This window comes from Periplaneta americana, chromosome 13, assembly GCF_040183065.1.
Source record: "Periplaneta americana isolate PAMFEO1 chromosome 13, P.americana_PAMFEO1_priV1, whole genome shotgun sequence".
Classification (NCBI taxonomy): domain Eukaryota; kingdom Metazoa; phylum Arthropoda; class Insecta; order Blattodea; family Blattidae; genus Periplaneta; species Periplaneta americana.
In genome coordinates, this window is record NC_091129.1 from 164,432,636 (window position 1) to 164,460,274 (window position 27,639).

The window sequence follows — 27,639 nt, forward strand, 5'->3', positions numbered from 1 at the left end:
AAAAAATTAGCAAATAGAAACGATCCTTAAATCTTTCCTAAAACTTGAAGGTAATGACTTAAAGAAACGTGTAGTATTGTATGGGCAGAAACATGGAAATTACGCCGACGTGAAGAGAAAACGACTAGAAGCATCTGAAATGTGGATATGGAGAAGAATGGAGCGTGTGAAATGGACAGCTAGAATAAGAAATGAAGTTGTGCTAGAAGTGAAACTGATGAGGAAGAGAAAAAGAAATTTACTGGGTCACTGGCTAAAGAAACTGTTCGCTGAAGGATGCACTGGAAGGAATGGTGAACGAGAGGAAAGTTCGGGGCATTCTCCCGTTCACCATTCCTTCCATTGCATCTTTCAGTAGACAGTTTCTTCTCAACCTGTACCCAGCCAATTCTTTTTTCTCTTCCTGATCAGTTTCAGCAAATTCACTTTATAAACTACAAAAAATTAGCATATAGAAACTGTCCTTAAATCTTTCTTAAAACTTGAAGGTAATGACTTAAAGAAACGAGCAGTATTGTATGGGCAGAAACATGGAAATTACGTCGAAGTGAAGAGAAAACGACTGTAGAAGCATCTGAAATGTGGATATGGAGAAGAATGGAGCGTGTGAAATGGACAGATAGAATAAGAAATGAAGTGCTAGAAGTAAAACTGATGAGGAAGAGAAAAAAAAAATTGCAGGGTCACTGGCTAAAGAAACTGTTCGCTGAAGGATCCACTGGAAGGAATGGTGAACGAGAGGAAAGTTCGGGGCAGATGATAGACAACATTAGATATATGGATCTTGTGCGGAGACTAAGGCAAACGCAGAAAATAGAGAAGATCGGGGAATGCTGATTTGCAGAGGAAAACCTGCCTTTGGGCAGAAAACTGTAAATGAAAATAGTTTCTCTTCGTACTAGTATACTTACGAAATAAGAATATGTACCTCATGTGCAGGATGGCATAAAGTGAAACAAAAGCATTCATACTTTTCCCCTCTTTTCCTCGTCTTCTTATCTTCTTTTCTTCTCTCTTTTATTTTCTTCATCTTTGCTTCTCTTTCTCTCCTCCTTCTATTTATCTTCTCTTCCTTTCCTTCCATTTTCTCGTCATCTTTTTCCCCTTCTTCCTTACCTTCTCTTACTTTTCCTTTGTTTTTTCAGTTTTCTTTTCTCATTTCTTTCAGTTCTTTTTCCGATTCTCTCCTTTTCTCTTCATTTTCCGAATATTTTCTTCCCTTCCCTTCTTTGTTCATCTCTTCCTCTTTCTTATCCTCTTTTTCTGTTTACGTTCTCTTCCCCATTTTCTCATCTTTTCTGTTTTCCCTTTTTTATTACTTCCATTCCTCATCGTCCATCTCTTTTCCTTTTCCTGCACACAGTTTCTTCTCTGCTCTCAATCTTATCTTCCTCCTATTCATCTCTTTCTTATCTCCTCCATTTCCTTGTGTATACATACTTTATGACCACCCAGTATGTTAAACTTACGTACAAATATGTTACTTTTCTCTAGCACATGATTGATGTTCACAGGTCAGGAGGTAAACTACATACCAAAACTTGGTCTTAGTGGAATTTGAATCCTCTATCGCGCCTCAAGTGGTTTATTAGAAGTGTGTAAGCCACTCATGTGCAGAGCTCGTTGCCATTGTTTCGTGTCTCAGCAGCCTAGAGCAGAGTCGGAAATGGGGAAGAATCAGAAGTAAGAGAAACTGGGGATAAAAAAGGCAGAACGTACTCTGACAGGAGTAATCAGCCTTGTAGGACCGAGGTGGAATCCTGACAATGGGATTACCTCCCTGCAGGAATGAAAAACCTATAAGGTAGCGGATGCCTTCCAGCCTGCCAGACGTCGTCAGTTGCTAGCTATTTAAAAAGTTGTAATGAAATAAACTTCCAGTTTACTAAGCTCGTCAATATTTAAAAAGAATAAAAAAAATATCATTTGTCGCTCACATAGAGTAACAGTGAATGTTATTTTCGATATGAAATAAATACACAGGGTGTTTTAGAATAATTCCATTTAATTTCTAGATGCGATAAAGGGCATTTATTTAAACGTTTTTTCAGTAACGTCCGAAAATGATTCGTTTTGAGGTAGTACGTTAAAAATCACAACTCTTCGTTGACATTGTTATCGTCCCTGGTTGTTTTTGCGTTTGAGCTAATCCAGTTACCATGGAATCAATTGAAGATGATCAGTTTTCATTGTATGTCAGAATAGTTATTCATGATACAAGTTCGTAAAGATTCTATTTTGGCATGAATTTCACAAACTTTACACTCGTGCCGAAAAGATAACTTTACGAATGTGTATCATACAATATTTTTTTTTTTACAATGACAAAAATTTACATTAAATAAATATTTCAAATTGAAGAGGTTATAAGATCACGATCTCACGGCCGTCTGAACTCAGGATCATTAAGAAATAAGTATCCATGGAATTACGGGAATTACGGCCTGTTGTTTTCATGATCACGATGTTCATATTCAAGAAAGCAGTTAGGAAAAGTTGAATACTAAATATTGTTGCAATAAATACTAAGATGTAATTTTAGAATATTACGGGCTAAAATGTAAATATGAATGTTAAATTTTGTTACTTCTTTGTGTTATACATTCATTATGATTGCAATTATAATTGTTTCAATAAGAAAATCACAAAAATACATATTAAATGTAAATAGAAACACAGATACATTAAAAAAACTGTTATAAAAACTAATAAAAACTGTTAAGTGTAATATTTACTGTATGTCTTGAAATATCTTCATTTCTTACTGAATGAAGTTTGTACATTGAATATTGCATTTTCTTTGCCAGTGCGTAAAATGAATAGCAGCACCTTTAGGCACTATCTTAAAAAAATAACTCCTGTCAGAACTGTTCACAAATTACCAATAATTAAAAAGCATTCTGGCTGATATGTACATCTATTATCAGGCAGTACGTTTCACTTGACGATATGTGTCAGAGGAAGAACAATTGTTTGTATACATCTGAAGTCTGATTATGTTATATGTAGGTAGTCGGCGATGTATGCAATGGAGGGGAAAAGGAACTGGCTACCCTACCTCATCTCCTGGCCTAGTTGCCTCATGAGTGATGTCTTCTTGGTATCACCTGTGAGATTCAGACCTGTCTTCGGACAGTTGGCTAAACAACAGCAGAAAAAAACTTCAGGACTATTTTATAGAAATACGAGTATGAGCGAAGATTGGTTAGATACATAATACGACAATGAAATTAATCTTGAGTTTACCTTGAAAGATTTTTTATTATATTAACACTAATATGAGATCATTTCGTCTTGATCTAACCTCGAAGTAGGCCTACATAGTGTTCTTTCTCGGTTCAGAATTGTTTAACTTACATTAAAAGAAGCTAAATAATTCTTTATAAAATTAAGGAATAATAAAAGTAAGTTACTGTTTTGCAAATAAATCTATTTATGTTCATTAAACTACTGTATATTTAGAGAAAGATATAGATTCATATTTGAGTATAACTATACGCATAAGTCTATAATGCACTGTTGTATTGTAGGTTATGTTATTTCCAGATTTCACGTTTTTTTATAACACAATTTCAGACTTTTCCAATCTCTTGGAATTACATTCGTGGTATTATAGTCTGTAGCCTACAAGTTTGTTTCCAGTTTCCGCTTTGTTTGGTGGTGACACATTCTCTTCTACTTCTTATATTCTTCCGCAGTTATTTTCTTAGTTACGAGTCTTATCAAAGAGAGAATTGAGTATCGAACGGTGTATTGCAAACCATTTGGTACAAATAATATTTTCCCTCATACTTTGCGCTGTTTTCATAATTATGCATTTTTATGACCTTACATGAGCACTAAGCTGAGTTCATAATAAAAAAAAACAATTTTATAGAACGTAAAAGGCCTGTTATTACTCGGTTGAGAAGCTTTTATCATCCAGTTTGCTGTCAAAAAATCTGAAAGTTAGAATTTATAAAACAGTTATATTATCGGTTGTTCTGTATGGTTGTGAAACTTGGATTCTAACTTTGAGAGAGAAACATAGGTTAAGGATGTTTGAGAATAAGGTGCTTAGGAAAATATTTGGGGCTAAGAGGGAAGAAGTTACAGGAGAATGGAGAAAGTTACACAACACAGAACTGCATGCATTGTACTCTTCACCTGACATAATTAGGAACATTAAATCCAGACGTTTGAGATGAACAGGGCATGTAGCACGTAGGCCTATGGGCGAATCCAGAAATGCATAATAGAGTGTTAGTTGGAAGGCCGGAGGGAAAAAGACCTTTGGGGAGGCCGAGATGTAGATGGGAAGATAATATTAAAATGGATTTGAGGGAGGTGGGATATGATGATAGAGATTGGATTAATCTTGCTCAGGATAGGGACCAATGGCGGGCTTATGTGAGGGCGGCAATGAACCTCCGGGTTCCTTAAAAGCCAGCAAGTAAGTAAGTAAGTAAGTAAGTAAGTAGGTAAAATATAAATAGAACCCGGTATATTTCCTGATTTTCCACCAAAGTGAAGCCCAGTTAGCGATATTTATGCAAACGGGCATCATTATATTTATTTCTTGTGTTGCCTTCAATGAAAAGTAGGGATTTTAATTAAAAAAAACATAGGGATATCTAAGAATTGGGAAATAATGATCTAATTTTACACTGGTAACATATCAGTAGTGTTAATTGCAAATTCATAAATACGTTCGCAACGGTTGTTATAACGCTCTGTTACAACAAAGCGATATAATATTGAATAATCCATCAGTAAAGTCATGTTAATCAAAAGCTTGTTAATGTACATAGAGTCTATATTGTAAATTAGAGTCAAGAGCGATAATGATAGAACGAATAATGAGTTTTAAATTACTGGGAATTAATACCGCCAATACAGATCCCTATAGACAAAAGCAAGCTATGGAGCAAATAATGCCTCCAGGGTGACATGATATCGTATGACGGAATAAATATGAGGCGATGATCTACAGCAAACATATAAAAAACCTATTTTTAAAGGCAATTTGTCACTTACGTAAATATGTATCAGAAACAGAGCGCACACTTCGACAGTCAGGCAAAAAGCAGACATAATTTAAATACACCGTACATGCTTCAGAAAATGAGTAGAGGGGATACGTGATGACGATGGATGTACGGGTAAATGTGTAAGCCATATACAGTACGTTACATCTGGGTAATAAGATGTATGATAAAATTCAACGATATTAGACTTTCATGTTGAACGCCTCTCCCTGATTCATTTCTCAAATGGATCTTATGTAGTTCCCTCCACTCCGTATAATATTGGGTTAATGCTTAAGTTAGTAGCATTTTTTCGCTGTGACAAAAGTTTATATTTGAGACGAATACAAGACGGATATTAATCAGTAATATATTCTCCTATACAGTGTTACTATAAATGATCTTTCCGATTACAAACTTGAATAACCTGTTTTACAGCTCCGGGGTATCACCAGCGAATAGGGATTATAAAGAATGGACACTGAGCGAATTTTCCTGTGTTTTGTTTCTCTGTGCGCAGCGTTTAGTTCCACTTTCAAGCGCTAGAGGTTAGTGTAATCGAGCATACGCTAAGATAATAATTATTGAGATTAGAATTGAGACACAGGATCCAAACATCGCCTACCTTATTGCATAATCCAGTAACGCTTTGCTTCAAATAAATTCAAGTTAACAGCTTTTCCTTATTTCTCAGTGACAAACTAGTTGTAATAATATTTTATATTTCAGATATAATAAATTATATTATAAAATAATATAATACATTATAAAATTATGTATCAAATTCGTTTAATATTTGTATATATATTGTTTTTCCATTTTCAGCGCTATCAAATCATTACATATTTTAATATTGTTGTTGGGGGTCAACGTATCAACTCTCATTATAAAGGAACTTTAGAGTCTAGACATTACAGTTAATGACGGATTTATTATTTTATGGATCCAATTTATTTTATTTGAGTACATAATGTACCTAGATGTATTTATTATGTGTTATATTTCCGCTGTGTCGACTGCTAGCTGGTGTGATGTCAGCGCCAACTCTAGGGAGAAAGCAGAATCTCACGCTTTATTGGCTTGAAGGTCATTGAAATCAGTCCGGCTACATCAAAGGTACCGACGCGAAGTGCCCATTCTTTATAATCCCTATTCGCTGGTATCTGCTATAGAAAGTAAAATATATAATATTCAACGTTCTGCATTAATCCCTTGGAAAAGATAGGAGAATTCCTCATACAAAGTAAATGGATGACTCACACGGAACCTGATTGCGATGACCTTTGCTCGACTATAACATTACGGAATCAGCGATCCTCTGCTTAATGTACCGTTTGCTACGATGGCAGGTAAAGTTAATCGTCAGCGGATATGATAAGCATGAAGGAAGGAGTCGTAATTTTGAACTACTTTCGTATCTCACTTCCCTACATTAGCTTTAAGAGCTTAAACGGTTATGATGTTACGTAATCCTTCCTGGATCTTGCGATGTTAAAATTTAGTCTGAAAATTATCGTCATCTGCAATCAAGGATTGCGTATTATCTTTCCTTTTCGATTGCTTCAACAAAATAATTACATTTCAAAATTAATTTTCAAAACGAAAAGTTATATTTGTTCGGATCAAATTTCTGCACATCTAAAGGACAGAACTAAAATTATTTCAATCATGTATTATTACAACGCACTGCTCTCTTAAATTGACTGAGAATATTGGGAAGTCCACACCTGTGGAGTAACTGTCAGCTCGTCTGGCCGCGGAACCAGGTGGCCCGGGTTCGATTCCCGGTCAGGACAAGTTATCTGGTTGAGGTTTTTTCCGGGGTTTTCCCTCAACCCAATACGAGCAAATGCTGGGAACTATCGGTGTTGAACTCCGGACTCATTTCACCGGCATTATCACCTTCATATCATTCAGACGCTAAATAGCCTTAGATGTTGATACAGCGTCGTAAAATAACCCAATTAAAAATATTGGGAATTAAATTAATGGTTTTCTCAAAACACACTGTGAAACGTTTCATATAAAACAATTTTTATTTAGGAAAATAAAGCAAAAGCGAGCACAAGTGTATTAAACATTTTTGTTTGAAATATCTCAAAGAATAACCTTACTTACGGTTATGTATAGATTCTATGTCAAGCTCCCCATTTAACCTGTTCTGAACTCTTGCTAAGAATTATTGACACCTCGTTGGCGTTTGGATTGACCCCTGTCAATTCGTAACTTTCTAGGCAGTAGCGTAGATCAGGCTGCTAATTCTAATCACCTCTCCAAACACTATTTCGCTGCAACCAATCCTATCGATGCTAAATCACCTATATGCCTGCTCGGCTCAAAGAAAGAATGGCGTTATTTAGATAAACCACAGAACACCAATCTGTTCACATGACAACCACAGAAGAACCAATTAACAGATCTCAAGAAAACGTGCCTGTCTTTACATCACTTCATTCTTTCGTTGCACAGATATTATTAAATGAAGAATCCACTGCAAGAATAATGGATGTCGCTTTCTTGTCGAAAATGAACCAAGACTGTCAATGCATAGCTTAAGACATATAGAATGTACATACAGAGTTATATGGCATTAACACTGATAGTCATTGTCCAGTAATGATCGGAAAATCACAGTTAAGCTTTGAGCGCTAAGCATTTCAAACTTTCAATTGCTTCTCCTGCAAAATGTATTCCAAATGACATCCATCATTCTTGCAGTGGACTCTTCAATTGGAATAGCATTCGCCTGATCAGGCTTGGTCCTTCATGGCCAATCATGCAACAATTTTACCAACCTTAGAAAGGTTGCGACTTTCCTGTTATTAGAGACTATTTTCCACTGTCGAGTACGAGTACATTCTTAAATATGTGATGTGTCGTAAATTTTTAGGTATTATGGATACTTACTTAAATGAATTAAAATTCTAATCCATTTTCAGATATCATGATTTGCAAGAGCATTAAATTAAAAATAAATTCGGAATATGTATGGTAAGATTTTCCTGTGTTAGAACAATATGAAATATACAGACACACAAAAACACACCCCAACGAAATTCTCAACACACAACTCCAAAACACACTCTTTGACTCTACACTATACCACAGGAACACACCCTCACAGGAAACAGAACAAGTGGCTCCAAGACCAACAACGACCAGTTCTGAAGATGACCCATAAATAGGTCGAAACATGTAAACGACGTACCTACGTTGAAATTTAACACAGGAAAGTCTTACCATACATATTCCGAAGTGATACAGTGTTAAAAGTTGTGTAATCAAGATGTATAAAAATATAGTACAATATGCAACGAGCCTATAATGAAGGTAATTAAGAAGCGAGAATGGATATTTATGAAACGAGCGCAAGCGAGTTTCATAATTTTCATACGAGCTTCTTAATTACCATTATAGGCGAGTTTCATACGACTTTTTATGCTCGACCATATTTCTAACTTGACATTATTAAATTTATTTGTATCTAACTGACCTTGAGCAATACCTCGTAAATTGTGAGATGTGCGCAGACGCGAAAGTATTGATTTTTTTCCGAGGAACAGATGTCCACATTGACCTTGCTAGGCCATAAGAACCTACAGAGATAACATTGAAATAAAATTAGACATTGAAAAACGAGATGACAAATTGAATTTACTTGAATATTATTTACAATTAACGCTAATTATTATAGTAACAGAACATAACCTTCTGCGACAGTATTGGATTTCCAGCCTCCGTGACTTTTCGCTAATTCTCTTTCGATTGCATATCCGAGAATAATCGATACTTGCGGTTTTATAACGGTAGAAAGCTGACCTGTCATTGGCTGAACAGCTGTAACCTGAGTCGTCATTGGCTGAAAGACCTGACCTTTAATGAGTAGGTGTACTTTAATGACATGCATTAAAGGTCTTCTACCAGGTGTATAATTACTACATTTCGGCATGGTCGAGCATAAAATATATTAAATGTTAAGTATAGGAACGCCATTTCGTAATTTCATTTAACAAACAAGCCAAACGAATTATCTTTGCATGAAAAACGGATGCTCTCTGGACCAAATTATCGTATTTTGTAACTGTTTGAATGCAACAGAAGCCAGAAGTCTTGCTAAAGATGTTATTGCTAAATCACTACGAAATAGAGCAGAAAGTGTCCTCTATCGGGCATGAAGAAAAAACCCTCACAAATAACTTACAATTCCGTCATCGCCGGAATTCGAACTCTGATCAGTGGTCGTCGTAAGCTTTTCCCAGATGAAAGCAACAAGGCCGCAACCCGCTATTCAACCTCAAATACTCTGTACTTGATGAATATTTAGGCCTATATTTTTTCAGAACATTTTCAAAATCTCACTTCATGTTATTTTAAATCTAATATATTATTTAATCATTGATTAAATGGCGATCTTACTCGTGTTAATTATGTAAGCATGTGCGGCTTACAGCTGTTTCGGTGCTTTTCGACACCATCCTCAGAGCCTACTAGATCTCGGCGCCATCTCAACTTCGCTGCCTGTTGTGTGGGTGCTTTTGTGTGATGAAGAGTTGTGTCAAATAGTGTGTGTGTTCTGAAATTGATCTCTGTGTTGAGAATTTGACTGGGGTGTGGTTTAGTGTGTCTGTATACTTCATATTGTTCTAGTGTGTTGAGTTTTTGGTTTTTGGGTTGTATGTGTAGAATTTCCATGTCTGTATTTATGTTATTGTATGTGTGGTTAGCATTAGTTATGTGTTCGGCATATGTACACACACGCTATTTGACACAACTCATCACACGAACGCACCCACACAACAGGCAGCGAAGTTGAGATAGCGCCGAGATCTAGTAGGCTCTGAGGATGGTGTCGAATAGCACCGAAACAGCTGTAAGACGCATATGCTTACATAATTAACACGAGTAAGATCGCCATTTAATCAATTATTTATATAGTGTTAAAAGTAGTGTACGAAAGATTCAACATGGATTATTTAATCATTCAGACAACCCATGTATTATTCTTTCTCGAAGAGTGTGAATCAATAAGGTGTTAACTTTTTCTCTGTGTTTACAATACTTGTTTGGGATTTGTATTATATCCATTTTCATTAGTACGGATTGTCGTTATCAGGTCGGGGCAACGTAGCACGCTGGGCCACAGCGAACAATGAAATTGTTTCAAAAGAAACAAATCGACGTTTGTATAAACGGATTTATATCATTCACCACCTACACAAAAGACAAAAGAATGCTATCTCCATTGTAAGCTGATGGCGCTAGTTTAAACAAAGGTTTTATGCATCAGTCATCTGTTGTGAAATAAACTATTTTGTCACTATTACACATTGACGGCAGTTGCATTACGCGGGACGACTCACGACGGTACACCAGCATTAGAGAGCTTATTTTCGTGTCAATAATTTCAGCCCCATCCCATAACTTTAATTTCCTTTAAATGTAAATTAGAAAAATATCTTATGATGAGTTGCCAGACCTAACGCGTTGCAAATATTTAATGGAATGTGTTCAACTGTATTTTTTTTCCTTCTTTTTTTCTTATTTTTATTGTGTAATCATGTAAATCGTGTTTATTTATCACACTTAACGCCAATATGTATCCCACTGTGTTGTTTTTTATTATTAATCTATTTTTGTGTACATTTTATTCAATTGTCGGTTTCTGGTTTAATTATGTAAATCCTACTTAATTGTAATCTAATACTAATATGTATACTAATGTGTTTATTTTTGTGCGAGATCGTGCGTATTTGCTTGTTTTCCGCACAGAACCAATACGCGGTAAGTGTGAAATACCACATTCAGTATTCCCAACGTAACACACATAACAATTTCCCTCTTCTTACCGCTTAAGCGCGACATTCATTTTATTGCTTTAGGCTTTTAACATATTATTTTTAGAGACGTTTAACATAGTAATAATTATAAATTGGAAACTTACCACTGCAATTTCACCTAAATTGCAATGTTAATTATTGTTTTTAAATATTTGCAAAAATTAAGTAAAGTCTACTACTCCACGAAACTTATTGCATTCCTGATACAAGTAACATTAAGGAAGCCGTGACAAAATCAACAGGATTCCAGATTCGGATGTTATTACTGCAATATGTTATATAAATAATATTGTGAAAATATTAAAATGAAAAATAAATCATTACATAACCTTACCGTTTGTTTTAAGTTCGCATTTATAGACTGGGGGAAAAAAAAAGACAGACGTATATCACGGCCTGCTGGAGTATAGTAAACACAGAAAACATTTTATAGCAACAATGTTGAAGAAAGATATTTTGGTTTTCCGAAGTTGCCGTCATTGAACAGAAACGAAGATGGAGATTTCATTGCAACTAATTAGAAATTCTTCTTTCAGGTATGTAATAAACGATCTTCGCACAAAATAATGTACGATACACGAGCGGTATGTTTGTTTTCATGTTCTCGGAAATTAAAAAAGCTCAACTACGTTTCGCTTTTTCAATCTTTTCCTCGACCATGAAAACGTCAACATACCGCTCTTGTAACGTATATTACTATTATTTTTACTGTGTATATTTTTTTTATTGAATTATCGGCTTCTGTTTTTATATGATTAGTATTTGATTCCAACAACATTAATATATATTTCACTATGTTTATTTTTATTTTATGAGGTAAATTTTTATGTAACTACCTCTTTTGATCTCATTATGTACCTAAATTGTATGAGTATGTGATTACTTAATTCTGATCCAGTTTTATTTTCAACTATGTAAGCAAGTTTTAATCCTGGTTGAGTGTAAGAGAAGGCCTTACGGCATTAACTCTGCCAGGTTAAATAAAGCCATTATTATTATTATTATTATTATTATTATTATTATTATTATTATTATTATTATTATTGTTATTATTATGCGGTTACTAGCATAAATTTGAATCATAAGAGCAGAAGCAATAATTACATATGTTAAGTATGAAAAGAGAATATAAAGAGAAATTGAGAAAGTTGCAGAACAAGTAATTGTAATAAACGAAGCGTAGTGGTTCAACATTATAAGGATTTATTGTATAATCCAGAAGCAAATAGTAATTATTAAAAATTGTATAAAATATGTGAACTCTGATTTAATTGCCTTGCAAGAAATGAAGTGGCCAATTAATAAAAAAAACAAAACAACATACGTTTTTTTATTTTTTATTTTATTTAAATTTAAATATAGTCTGCAGAATAAAGAATATAATTACAAAACAAACAAGAGAAATAGAAATAAAATAATACAAGCAATATAAAAAGAAGATACAGTAGTATTAACAAAATTTGAGACCGAATGAGCAGCGCTCGTGCTCGGTCGCAGTTCAGATATAATATTAAAATAAAAAATAATAATAAAAATAAATAAGTAAAATAAAACAGGAACTAAAATATAATTACAGCGGCAATGGAATTATATAATATAATATTAACACTAGAGAAGAATAATATCGCACGTGAAAAGTAGGACTAATATATATTTCAAAATTATAGAATACAAATATAATATAGGTTGATTAATTCATACACATAGGCTATAAATTTATTTAATCAAATTGAAGATATTAACACGTTTCTAATTTTCTTGTTATATGTTAGTGGGTTACATGTTAGAAGTTCTGGGTGTAATTTAGTTAAAGCATTGTACAACCGAGGGCCAAAATTAATGCTATGCTTTAGACCAGCAGATGTGGGACATTTAGGTTCTACTAATGTTGAATTAATATTTCGTCTTGTGTCATAATTGTGTGTCTGTAATACAAATTTATTACGATTTTTATGATAAAATTTTAACAGCGTATACTTATAAATTTGTTCAATATTAAATACATTAAATTCAGAATAAATTAATTTAGTTGGATAATCGAAACGTTTCTTCAAACAAATTTTAATTATTCGTTTTTGTAGTAAATTTAACGGACTGAGATTAATTTTTGTATTTTGTACTTTGTAATGTCCTGGAACTGATTAATTAAGTTTGGTATATTATTGGTTGTAGGTGCCGGGGTTTTTGTCATGTCGTTGATTCATAGAAGCTGACGTTGCGATCATCACATTGTAGTCTTCTTCTGAGCTCAATGATGGTCGAAACGCCAGTTTCTAAAAACCAGTGACGACGCGGCAAAAGTCCGGAAACCTACAACCTATAAAGACCGGTCGCGGAAGCCTAAGTCAACACATGGTAGTTTATTGCTTAAATTCAGAAGAATTTTATACTCGCTTACTACCAGTTTAAGTAATATAATCCCTTTGTCCCGCATCGTGGCGTCGTGGTCTAAGCATTATGCCTTATGGCTCGCGTTAAATAGGAACTGACTCGAATCATCCTGGGGGAAGAAATTTCCTCATGAAATTTCGACCAGTGTATGGCACCGTTGCCCACCCAGTATCGTGATGCACTTGGAGTGCTCAATATCTTTATGTACGTACAACTACATGTGGGTACGATCAGGTGCATATATTTACTGCGGTGCATAACTTTACGTAATAATAATAATAATAATAATAATAATAATAATAATAATAATAATAATAATAATAATAATATTTTATTGCTACAACAAAGATACATTGATTTTTTATAATAATCACTCTAGCACACCCAGAAAGAACTATTGGTGGCGTATTAAATACAGTGTCTCAAAAATTCACTGCATAATTTCCGGAATCAATTCCTCATTATTATGTAGACAATATAATAGTACATTATGCAACGAGCCTATAATGAAGGTAATTAAGAAGTGAGTATGGATATTTATGAAATGAGCGCAAGCGAGTTTCATAATTTTCATACAGCTTCTTAATTACCATTATAGGCGAGTTTCATACGACTTTTTATGCTCTACCATATTTCTAACTTGATATTATTAATTTTATTGTATCTGACCTGGAGCAATGTCCCGTGTGTTGTGAGATGTGCGCAGACGCGAAAGTATTGATTTTTTCCGAGGAACAGATGTCCACAGTGACCTTGCTAGGCCATAAGAACCTACAGAGATAACATTGAAATAAAATTAGACATTGAAAAACGAGATGACAAATTGAATTTATTTGAATATTATTTACAATTAACGCTAATTATTATAGTAACAGAACATAATCTTCTGCGACAGTATTGGATTTCCAACCTTCGTGACTTTTCGCTAATTCTCTTTCGATTGCATATCCGAGAATAATCGACACTTGCAGTTTTATAACGGTAGAAAGCTGACCTGTCATTGGCTGAACAGTTGTAACCTGAGTCGTCATTGGCTGAAAGACCTGACCTTTAATGAGTAGGTGTACTTTAATGACATGCATTATAGGTCTGTTGCCAGGTGTATAATTACTACATTTCGGCATGGTCGAGCATAAAAAATTTATATTAATATAGGACCGGAAATGATTGATTTCCCAGTTTTAAGGCGTATCTATGACACTTAATCTCGTCATATCAATTAAGAAATGACTTGTCTATAACTGTTCACATCACTTTAAAATGTTCAACGTGTTCACCTTCTGGTTCCATACAGACCTCACATTGAAGTCTCATGCCTCTGCGAAGACGATTCCAAATTCCTAGAGTGTTTCGTATTGTCTCATAATCTACCGAATTCGGTTATAGAGAGTTTCCATATCAGCCACCGGTGTCGAATACATCAATGATTTTAAATGACCCCATAAGAAGAAATCTAGTGCGCTTAAATCAGGTAAGCATGAAGGTCAGACAACGGGTCCACTTCTACCTATCCACCAACCAGGTACCTTCGAACCAAGTCATTGTGGCACGGTGCGGAAGCATCAGTATGTATAAAGGTGACGTGTTTGCGTGTAATCCAAGAAATTAGGCATGTTGTATTTCAGAAAATTTCTGTACACTCATCCCGTGAGTTGTTTTGGAAGTATTCTGAAGCCAAGTATTTTCGGTCCTATGTTGATATCAATTTTTTTTATTTTCTGCATATTAGGGACACATTCCTGACGTTACGCCGTGTATTTTAGACACCCTGTGTAAAGAAAACCTATTAATCTGTAAACACTTGTTTTTTTTTTAATAGGCTAATGATGTAAACGTATTCCGTCGTTTAGAAATTAAGATACTTACTTACTTACTGGCTTTTAAGGAACCCTGAGGTTCATTGCCGCCCTCACATAAGCCCGCCATTGGTCCCTATCCTGAGCAAGATTAATCCAGTCTCTACCATCATATCCTACCTCCCTCAAATCAATTTTAATATTATCTTCCCACCTACGTCTCGGCCTCCCCAAAGGTCTTTTTCCCTCCGGCCTCCCAACTAACACTCTATATGCATTTCTGGATTCGCCCATCTCAAACGTCTGGATTTTATGTTCCTAATTATGTCAGGTGAAGAATACAATGCGTGCAGCTCTGCGTTGTGTAACTTTCTCCATTCTCCTGTAACTTCATCCCTCTTAGCCCCAAATATTTTCCTAAGAACCTTATTCTCAAACACCCTTAATCTCTGTTCCTCTCTCAAAGTGAGAGTCCAAGTTTCACAACCATATAGAACAACCGGTGATATAACTGTTTTATAAATTCTAACTTTCAGATTTTTTGACAGAAGACTAGATGACAAAAGCTTCTCAACCGAATAATAACAGGCATTTCCCATATTTATTCTGCGTTTAATTTCCTCCCGAATGTCATTTATATTTGTTACTGTTGCTCCAAGATATTTGAATTTTTCCACCTCTTCGAAAGATAAATCTCCAATTAATTAAGATACTTTAGCATTAAAATATTTATTTTACATTTTTTTTTCCAAAATGCCGAGTTCGCATAGCTATTTTTTTTTATTTTATTGGGTTATTTTACGACTCTGTATCAACATCTAGGTTATTTAGCGTCTGAATGATATGAAGGTGATAATGCCGGTGAAATGAGTCCGGGGTCCACCACCGAAAGTTACCCAGCATTTGCTCGTATTGGGTTGAGGGAAAACCCCGGAAAAAATTTCAACCAGGTAACTTGCCCCGACCGGGATTCCAACCCGGGCCACCTGGTTTCGCAGCCAGACGCGCTGACCGTTACTGCACAGGTGTGGACGTTCGCATAGCTAAAGGGTCGCGTTCTGTCACCGACGTGAGCTACCGAAAGGGTCAAGTGCGATACTTTGTAGGTTATAATACAGGAGTAATGTGTGGATAACGCTGCCACTTTACAGTGAAAGTCATAATCGTGTCGCACCTGCGCCTGTATCGCACGTGAGAGAGATGCAAATGATGCTGCTGGTTCAATGTTTATTCTAGACGGCAGATGACCATTACCTGGGCGTTCTACACGTCATTACATTATGATGCTGTAATACAGCCTCTGGTTACATACATACATATAGGCCTACCCTGAATTGTAATAACAGAGAGACACGGAGATATCTCTCGCCCATGTGTTTGTACATGTGAATTCAAACACCAGCATCCGAAGCTGTCGGTATCGCAAGCTCGTACCATCGACGTTGAGTAAATATTACATACATAGAAGGCAACAGGAAACTAGTGTACATATTTATTTTTAGACGTGACACTTGCCATATAGATGTGATGTGGTCTTGTATCAGTCTTTCACTTCGAGGGTTTTTATGGTTAGTCTCGTGTATTTCTTTATGAGCTGTAAGACATCTCTCGTACACTTACAGCATAGAGTTCCCAGTACAATATAGTTCAAAAGTTTTGAGTACTTGTTTTGACGTATATTACCGAATATAGGCATCCGTTACGGGATCCGTAGAGAAACGAAAAATGAGAAATGAAAAGAGTTAGTCTACTGTAATAACACTATAAACCACAGCCTTACTTACTTACTTACTTACAAATGGCTTTTAAGGAACCCGAAGGTTCATTGCCGCCCTCACATAAGCCCGCCATCGGTCCCTATCCTGTGCAAGATTAATCCAGTCTGTATCATCATACCCCACCTCCCTCAAATCCATTTTAATATTATCCTCCCATCTACGTCTCGGCCTCCCTAAAAGTCTTTTTCCCTCCGGTCTCCCAACTAACACTCTATATGCATTTCTGGATTCGCCCATACGTACTACATGCCCTGCCCATCTCAAACGTCTGGATTTTAAGATCCTAATTATGTCAGGTGAAGAATGCAATGCGTGCAGTTCTGTGTTGTGTAACTTTCTCCATTCTCCTGTAACTTCATCCCGCTTAGCCCCAAATATTTTCCTAAGCACCTTATTCTCAAACACCCTTAACCCATGTTCCTCTCTCAGAGTGACAGTCCCAGTTTCACAACCGTACAGAAGAACCGGTAATATAACTGTTTTATAAATTCTAACTTTCAGATTTTTCGACAGCAGACTGGATGATAAGAGCTTCTCAACCGAATAATAACACGCATTTCCCATATTTATTCTGCGTTTAATTTCCTCCCGAGTGTCATTTATATTTGTTACTGTTACTGTATGGTGGGTCCCTATCACCACGGCATGGCGCGTCCTCAGGTTGCGGATAGAGGAGACGGCCTCCAGATATGGAGGGTAGCTGCGAATATATTGAATAAGCAGTCGTGGACAGCCGATAAGGGGTGGTCCTCCAGCTTGGGGGTTGGGCGAAGGGCTAACAACCCATCACCTTAAAAAACAGCTTGTTACGAATCCCTACAATAAGCCTCGGAATAAACCACAGCCTAATGCTAATATTCCCAGTAGTTAACTCATGAAGAAATGTAACTTGCGTAACATGCCCAATGATGCCGCCTTCCGTCGCTACGGACATGAGGGCGCCGAAGTTGCATATGTATGTATTTATTCACACTGCAAATAGATAATTACCCGATGGAAGTGGTAACTAATTACACTCAATAATAATAATAATAATAATAATAATAATAATAATAATAATAATAATAATAATAATACTTACTTGCTTACTTACTTACTTACTTACTTACTTACTTACTTACTTACTTACTTACTTACTTACTTACTTACTTACTTACTGGCTTTTAAGGAACCCGGAGGTTCATTGCCGCCCTCACATAAGCCCGCCATTGGTCCCTATCCTGAGCAAGATTAATCCAGTCTCTACCATCATATCCCACCTCCCTCAAATCAAATTTAATATTATCTTCCCACCTACGTCTCGGCCCCCCAAAGGTCTTTTTCCCTCCGGCCTCCCAACTAACAATAATAATAATAATAATAATAATAATAATAATAATAATAATAATAATAAAGGAAGGAAACTATACTGAAGTTTTATAAAGTGATAGATACCAACATGCTTATGCGGCAGTGAGACATGGATCATGACGGAGAGAGATATATCTAGATTACAGGTAGCAGAAATGAGATTCCTAAGAGCAACGGCTGGATATAGTTTAACCTATAGGAAAAGGAATACAGATATTAGAAAGGAACTCAATGCTGAAAACTTAACAAAGAAAGTAGAACAATATAGAAGTTCTTGGTCACAGAATTTCCAAGAATGAATAATGACCGTATTCCGAAACAAATAATGGAATACAAACCAAAGGGAAGAAGAAGTTTAGGCCGTCCAAGGAAACGCTGGATGGACCAGCAAATAGAGGCGTAACAGACGATAAGCCTAAATATTTGAAGATAAGAAGAAGAGAATAATAATAAAAATAGTACAATAATATTAATAACTATAAAAGCAGCCATGCCACACGGCCTCCCTCAGTAATATCTCTGCATCGAGAGCAGCCAAAGATTTGATTTTGTAATCTCGAGTTCTACATTATTAAGGTAATAATAGACACGTTTAAGTGAAATCAGTTGTAGCTGGGAATAATTCCCGGAATGTCACTTCATATAGTACATGTCCTTCATTCATTACTTATCTTATCATAAAGCTATGGTGTGCATTTGTAAAGCCAAACAGAATTAAAACTTTCAGAGCAACACAATTGTAGAATAAGGATTCTCCGGGCTGAGAGGTCATGGTCTACTTGATCCAGAGGTTTCGTCTACAACTACTGTAGACATCTTCAGTGGAGAGGCAAGCTGGGGGAAGAGATCTCGGCATGTCAGTAGCGACTGGTGCGACAATTGACGAGTGTCGGTATGAGGAGAATTACGAAAACCAGCTATAATGCTTGGGGGTGGGGTGACAACACGATACCTTCGTTCTGGTTGGCTGATCGTTTATCACTACTGAGGCACGTGGACGTAAGGCCATTAGCCGCCCTTCGTGGTTTTTTGGGCCACAGATTCATTGCATTACAATGACAAATCGGGAATGGTTCAACACAGTTTCGAGGCTGGTAAGAAAATAAACTGGCGGCATACTTCCATCTAATAAATCGAAACCATCCCTCATTTCCAGGAAATTCAAAGAAGTAGGGCATAAGAAGTCCCCGGATGACTCTATCGGCCAACGGAGACTAAACCGCGTCGATGTGTGGTTATCTATCATACAGGGTGTATCTGTAATCTCCGAGCTAAACAGAAAACAATCTCCTTCCAAATGCAATCTATACGAGACAAATCTGGTGACAACACAGATCAGGAAATGATGTCAACACCTCGAAGAGCCTGTTGAGTGATGATTTTTAGTAGGTTATTTTACGACGCTTTATCAACATCTAAGGTTATTTAGCGTCTGAACGAGATGAAAGTGATAATGCCGGTGAAATGAGTCCGGGGTCCAACACCGAAAGTTACTCAACATTTGCTCATATTGGGTTGAGGGAAAACCCCGGAAAACCTCAACCAGGTAACTTGCCCCTACCGGGATTCGAACCCGGGCAACCTAGTTTCGCGGCCAGACGCGCTAACCGTTACTCCACAGGTGTGGAATTAAGTGATGATAGCTTGTATAGGGACGAGCATTATGTTGTTTCAAAATGGCATTTGTAATGCCTCGAATAAGTAGCAGGAAATAGTGTTGCAGAAACTCGTTGAGATATCAACAAACAAGAGAGAGATCTGGAGCCACAATGTGCATTGAGGTTGAAACGGTACTCATCAGATGAAACAATGCGTTGGCATTCCTGCTTCCAATTGCGTCGTTCATTGCTCCACTGATGATGCTGAAGGATCAAAAGCAAATGACGTACCTGTAGTTGGCATTCACTGAAACATCGACTCCACAGAATACAAGATCATTCTAAGTGTAGCGTCAGTTCTGCTAATTCACATTTTCTCTGTGTATGTACCCACGCCTACACGCATCGTGCCACAGTGGTGACTGCACAGCCAATATGATGATGAGTTGATCTCACACCTCATGCATTTGCACAATGCGACCTCGTTGAGTTGGGTTAAATTTGTCGTATTGCACTCGAATATGAGGGCACAGTATACTGATTTTCTCTTTATCGCTGCCAGTTATGGCCTTACTATCTTTTATACGGTATTTTGTATACAGATAACTAATGCCCCCTGTATGACGTGTTGCAGTGATGTTTCTGTAACTTCACTTTGTCAGTGATGTATCACCGTTAGTACTCTACCCATATGTGACAGTGATGAGGCAACAAATGAGCGACTCTTTACGCGTGTAGCAAATGTTCGTGTTCACAAGTCTCCATGGAAATAGAGGTGGTGAATTCTAATATAGTTGAAAAGTAATTCCCAATAGTAATATACGTTACAAGAGCGGTATGTTGACGTTTTCATGTTCGAGGAAAAGATTGAAAAAGCGAAACGTAGTTGAGCTTTTTTAATTTCCGATAACATGAAAACAAACATACCGCTCGTGTATCGTACATTATTTTCTGCGACGATCGTTTATTACATACCTGAAAGACGAATTTCTAATTAGTTACAATGAAATCTCCATCTTGGTTTCTGTTCAATGACGGCAACTATGGAAAACAAATATATCTATCTTCAACATTGTTGCTATAAAATGTTTACTATATTCCAGCAGGCCGTGATATACGTCTGTCTTTTTTTTCCCCCAGTCTATAAATGCGAACTTAAAACAAACGGTAAGGTTATGTAATGATTTATTTTTCATTTTAATATTTTAACAATATTATTTATATAACATATTGCAGTAATAACATCGGCATCTGGAATCTTGTTGATTTTTTTCACGGCTTCCTTAATGTCACTTGCATTACAAATGCAGTAACTTTTGTGGTGTTGTAGAGTTTACTTAATTTTTGCAAATATTTAAAAACAATAATTAACAGTGCAATTTAGGTGAAATTGCAGCGGTAAGTTTCCAATTTATAATTATTACTAATATGTTAAAAGCCTAAAGCAGTAAAATAAATATGGCGCTTAAGCAGTAAGAAGAGGGAAATTGTTGTGTGTGTTACGTTGGGAATACTGAATGTGGTATTTCACATTTAACCGCGTATTGGTTTTGTGCGGAAAGCAAGCAAATACGCACAATCTCGCACAAAATATATTTTCGTTGTACTCGCTACGATTGTGTTTTATTTCTTTAGGCCACACAGATTCGTGAAAATAATAGTGGTTGTTTTGTTATAGGTAGAATCTTGCGTTTGGTTACCGGAACCTAAAGCCTTGAAGCGACTCACAACAGTGTAGGAATTTGTGGAGTTTAGATCGGCGGCACCCGACCGTACTGCACAGTTCAAGTCTGCTGTTCAGCGAACATGCGGAAACAATACAAAGCTGGGCGCTTTGAGATCAGTGCTCTAATAGGAGAATTTGGTAGCAAGCACTTCATTAGGAAAGGAGGACACGTATTTTATCAGAAAGTAGAAAATTTTCATTCGAAACACTTAAAACGTTTACAGTCATTGATTGTAATGTGTAGAAACTTGTAAAGCACTGGTTTTATTTTAAGTTTGTGCTCACATTTATGTTTTTACGTTTGTTAATTTCAATATTGTAAAGATCAGGAGTAGACAAATTCTGGGCAGCATTCACTTCAAAATTTTTTGACACTTCGATTTCTTTTATGCCATTACGGCTAATACATAATGTTAACAAAATCGGTTGTAGAAAGAAATTCGAATGCGTTTCTTATATTAATATTGTTACATTTGCTGCTCATCTCAAGATTTTATCACTACATAGCTTCGGTAGAGAGCACAGGGCGTCTCTGGGAGAGTGTTTGCATTGCATAGATATCTAATATTGTTTCATATATTTCAGTAAATGTATCATCTTAGCTCGAATGGTTTTTTCATTGCCTGTGTGGAAAAAATGTGGTGGCTAAAGAAAATAAAGCGGATGGCTCCCGAAAATGTTTAGTTTTGTTTAACAGTGGTAAAAATTATCCTTATTGCATAAAGGCTGCCTCTAAATAAATACTTCGTTATTATTGTTATTAAATCCAAGTGGTATTTTGTATTTATAAAACAGTTATATTACCGGTTGTTCTGTATGGTTGTGAAACTTGGACTCTCACTTTGAGAGAGGAACATAGGTTAAGGGTGTTTGAGCATAAGTTTCTTAGGAAAATATTTGGGGCTAAGAGGGATGAAATTACAGGAGAATGGAGAAAGTTACACACCGCAGAGCTGCACGCATTGTATTCTTCACCTGACAATTAGGAACATTAAATCCAGACGTTTGAGTTGGGTATGGCATGTAGCACGTATGGGCGAATCCAGAAATGCATATAGAGTGTTAGTTGGGAGGCCGAGACGTAGATGGGAAGATAATATTAAAATGGATTTGAGGGAGGTGGGATATGATGGTAGAGACTGGATTAATCTTGCTCAGGATAGGGATCAATGGCGGGCTTATGTGAGGGCGGAAATGAATGTCCGGGTTCCTTAAAAGCCAATAAGTAAGTAAGTGGTATTTTGTATTATTCCTGTTGTACACCGATTTATAGACACAGGTACACGAATAAATATAAACACAGAATACCGAAGTGTGCGGGAAGAGATCGTAGCGTGGAGCTAGTATGATCGAGGTACACCTTACTTGTGTGAGTAATTAATTAGTAAAAGACGAAGAATCAATTTAGTGCACAGGAACTGCAGTGTATCACATGGTGACATGTTTCTAACGATCACTGCCGATGCATAGAAAATATATTATAATAAATTTCTTCATTTCAAAGGATTATATTCGTATTTGCAGGTGTCTCCTGCCGAAACTAGCGGCATACGTGGCTGCAGGTGGTGGAGTCCCCATTCGTACGACTGGATCTACCAAGGACCAGCCGTGGGAGTCCTCGCAGTCAACTTCGTCTTCCTCGTCATGATCATGTGGGTGAGTAACCACTTGTGTACGTTTAGTAGAAACAGCCTATATGCTCAACGACAACATGAGTTTATCTAACTTGTATGAAATTCCATTCGTATCCGTTGAGCGTAGTTGTGCTCATTCGCACCGAAAGCAATTATAAATATATTGGACTAACATCCCGCATGTAATGACTGGATACCGATACACACTCTGCTCCAACATTTTTTAGATAGATATAGGCTAGGTGGATTTATTCAGAAATTATACATATCAATGCATTACATTATAAAAATTTGCTCTTAAATCCAGAGCACGGGACTTTTGACCGTACGTGCTTTGCACAGCCGATCCTACTTTGTAGGTTTCTCGCTCCTCACCTGTGATTAAAATCCAGCCACTCTTCATAAAGCACACAGATTAAAGCAAGTGGTACATATAAAACACATTATGTCATATACCTTATTGACAAACATAAAAGTATAATAAAGTTTAAATAGAACCGTCTGTGTTTATCTAATTATATAATATTTACTAGTTTTTTACATGAACGTTTTCGGCACTTGTGTGTGCCACTTCAGATGTATGCGGGATACTGCAGGTTAACCCTGCCAAATGGATGTGTAATGTCGCCATGTTTATTATGTATGCACAAATATATAATAAATACCCATTATCAATTAAATAGTAACCTAAAATACGAATAGAACACTTATGCACAGTTAATTAGAATCACTTGATTAAAATAGTAACCTAAATACGAATAGAACACTTATGCACAGTTAATTAAAATCAGTTGATTAAAATAGTATCCTAAAATACGAATAGAACACTTATGCACAGTTAATTAGAATCAGTTGATTAAAATAGTAACCTAAAATAACGAATAGAACACTTATGCACAGTTAATTAGAATCAGTTGATTAAAATAGTAACCTAAAATACGAATAGAACACTTATGCACAGTTAATTAAAATCAGTTGATTAAAATAGTATCCTAAAATACGAATAGAACACTTATGCACAGTTAATTAGAATCAGTTGATTAAAATAGTAACCTAAAATACGAATAGAACACTTATGCACAGTTAATTAGAATCAGTTGATTAAAATAGTAACCTAAAATAGGAATAGAACACTTATGCACAGTTAATTAGAATCAGTTGATTAAAATAGTAACCTAAAATACGAATAGAACACTTATGCACAGTTAATTATACGAATAGAACACTTATGCACAGTTAATTAAAATCACTTGATGAAAATAGTAACCTAAAATACGAATAGAACACTTATGCACAGTTAATTAGAATCAGTTGATTAAAATAGTAACCTAAAATACGAATAGAACACTTATGCACAGTTAATTAGAATCGGTTGATTAAAATAGTAACCTAAAATACGAATAGAACACTTATGCACAGTTAATTAATATCACTTGATTAAAATAGTAACCTAAAATACGGATAGAACACTTATGCACAGTTAATTAGAATCGGTTGATTAAAATAGTAACCTAAAATACGAATAGAACACTTATGCACAGTTAATTATACGAATAGAACACTTATGCACAGTTAATTAAAATCACTTGATGAAAATAGTAACCTAAAATACGAATAGAACACTTATGCACAGTTAATTAGAATCGGTTGATTAAAATAGTAACCTAAAATACGAATAGAACACTTATGCACACTTAATTAGAATCACTTGATTAAAATAGTAACCTAAAATACGGATAGAACACTTATGCACAGTTAATTATACGAATAGAACACTTATGCACAGTTAATTATACGAATAGAACACTTATGCACAGTTAATTAAAATCACTTGATGAAAATAGTAACCTAAAATACGAATAGAACACTTATGCACAGTTAATTAGAATCGGTTGATTAAAATAGTAACCTAAAATACGAATAGAACACTTATGCACAGTTAATTAGAATCACTTGATTAAAATAGTAACCTAAAATACGGATAGAACACTTATGCACAGTTAATTATACGAATAGAACACTTATGCACAGTTAATTATACGAATAGACCACTTATGCACAGTTAATTATACGAATAGAACACTTATGCACAGTTAATTAAAATCGGTTGATTAAAATAGTAACCTAAAATAGGAATAGAACACTTATGCACAGTTAATTAGAATCAGTTGATTAAAATAGTAACCTAAAATACGAATAGAACACTTATGCACAATTAATTAGAATCAGTTGATTAAAATAGTAACCTAAAATACGAATAGAACACTTATGCACAGTTAATTAGAATCACTTGATTAAAATATTAACCTAAAATACGAATAGAACACTTATGCACAGTTAATTAGAATCTGTTGATTAAAATAGTAACCTAAAATACGAATAGAACACTTATGCACAGTTAATTAGAATCTGTTGATTAAAATAGTAACCTAAAATACGAATAGAACACTTATGCAAAGTTAATTAGAATCAGTTGATTAAAATATTAACCTAAAATACGAATAGAACACTTATGCACAGTTAATTAGAATCAGTTGATTGAAATAGTAACCTAAAATACAAATAGAACACTTATGCACAGTTAATTAGAATCAGTTGATTAAAATATTAACCTATAATACGAATAGAACACTTATGTACAGTTAATTAAAATGAGTTGATTAAAATAGTAACCTAAAATACGAATAGAACACTTATGCACAGTTAATTAGAATCGGTTGATTAAAATAGTAACCTAAAATACGAATAGAACACTTATGCACAGTTAATTAGAATCAGTTGATTAAAATATTAACCTAAAATACGAATAGAACACTTATGCACAGTTAATTAGAATCGGTTGATTAAAATAGTAACCTAAAATACGAATAGAACACTTATGCACAGTTAATTAGAATCGGTTGATTAAAATAGTAACCTAAAATACGAATAGAACACTTATGCACAGTTAATTAGAATCAGTTGATTAAAATATTAACCTAAAATACGAATAGAACACTTATGCACAGTTAATTAGAATCGGTTGATTAAAATAGTAACCTAAAATACGAATAGAACACTTATGCACAGTTAATTAGAATCAGTTGATTAAAATAGTAACCTAAAATAGGAATAGAACACTTATGCACAGTTAATTAGAATCTGTTGATTAAAATAGTAAACTAAAATAGGAATAGAACACTTATGCACAGTTAATTAGAATCAGTTGATTAAAATAGTAATCTAAAATACAAATAGAACACTTATGCACAGTTAATTATACGAATAGAACACTTATGCACAGTTAATTAAAATCACTTGATGAAAATAGTAACCTAAAATACGAATAGAACACTTATGCACAGTTAATTAGAATCAGTTGATTAAAATAGTAACCTAAAATACGAATAGAACACTTATGCACAGTTAATTAGAATCGGTTGATTAAAATAGTAACCTAAAATACGAATAGAACACTTATGCACAGTTAATTAGAATCACTTGATTAAAATAGTAACCTAAAATACGGACAGAACACTTATGCACAGTTAATTAGAATCAGTTGATTAAAATAGTAACCTAAAATACGAATAGAACACTTATGCACAGTTAATTATACGAATAGAACACTTATGCACAGTTAATTAAAATCACTTGATGAAAATAGTAACCTAAAATACGAATAGAACACTTATGCACAGTTAATTAGAATCGGTTGATTAAAATAGTAACCTACAATACGAATAGAACACTTATGCACAGTTAATTAGAATCACTTGATTAAAATAGTAACCTAAAATACGGATAGAACACTTATGCACAGTTAATTAGAATCAGTTGATTAAAATAGTAACCTAAAATACGAATAGAACACTTATGCACAGTTAATTAGAATCAGTTGATTAAAATATTAACCTAAAATACGAATAGAACACTTATGCACAGTTAATTAGAATCAGTTGATTAAAATAGTAACCTAAAATAGGAATAGAACACTTATGCACAGTTAATTAGAATCAGTTGATTAAAATATTAACCTAAAATACGAATAGAACACTTATGCACAGTTAATTAGAATCAGTTGATTAAAATAGTAACCTAAAATACGAATAGAACACTTATGCACAGTTAATTAGAATCAGTTGATTAAAATAGTAACCTAAAATAGGAATAGAACATTTATGCACAGTTAATTAGAATCAGTTGATTAAAATAGTAACCTAAAATACGAATAGAACACTTATCCACAGTTAATTATACGAACAGAACACTTATGCACAGTTAATTGAAATCACTTGATGAAAATAGTAACCTAAAATACGAATAGAACACTTATGCACAGTTAATTAGAATCAGTTGATTAAAATAGTAACCTAAAATACGAATAGAACACTTATGCACAGTTAATTAGAATCGGTTGATTAAAATAGTAATCTAAAATACGAATAGAACACTTATGCACAGTTAATTAGTATCACTTGATTAAAATAGTAACCTAAAATACGGATAGAACACTTATGCACAGTTAATTAGAATCAGTTGAT

The 27,639-nt window shown here is 34.9% G+C and overlaps 1 protein-coding gene across 1 annotated transcript in view; it reads left to right on the forward strand.

Annotated features, from left to right (window-relative positions):
* Dh44-R1 (Diuretic hormone 44 receptor 1) overlaps positions 1 to 27,639 on the forward strand; it is a 1,227,197-nt gene that overhangs the window by 1,013,890 nt on the left and 185,668 nt on the right. Inside the window, exon 11 of the mRNA XM_069844580.1 lies at positions 23,007 to 23,138. Within this exon, the coding sequence (XP_069700681.1) occupies positions 23,007 to 23,138 (132 nt within the window). The remainder of the gene's footprint in view (positions 1 to 23,006; positions 23,139 to 27,639) is intronic.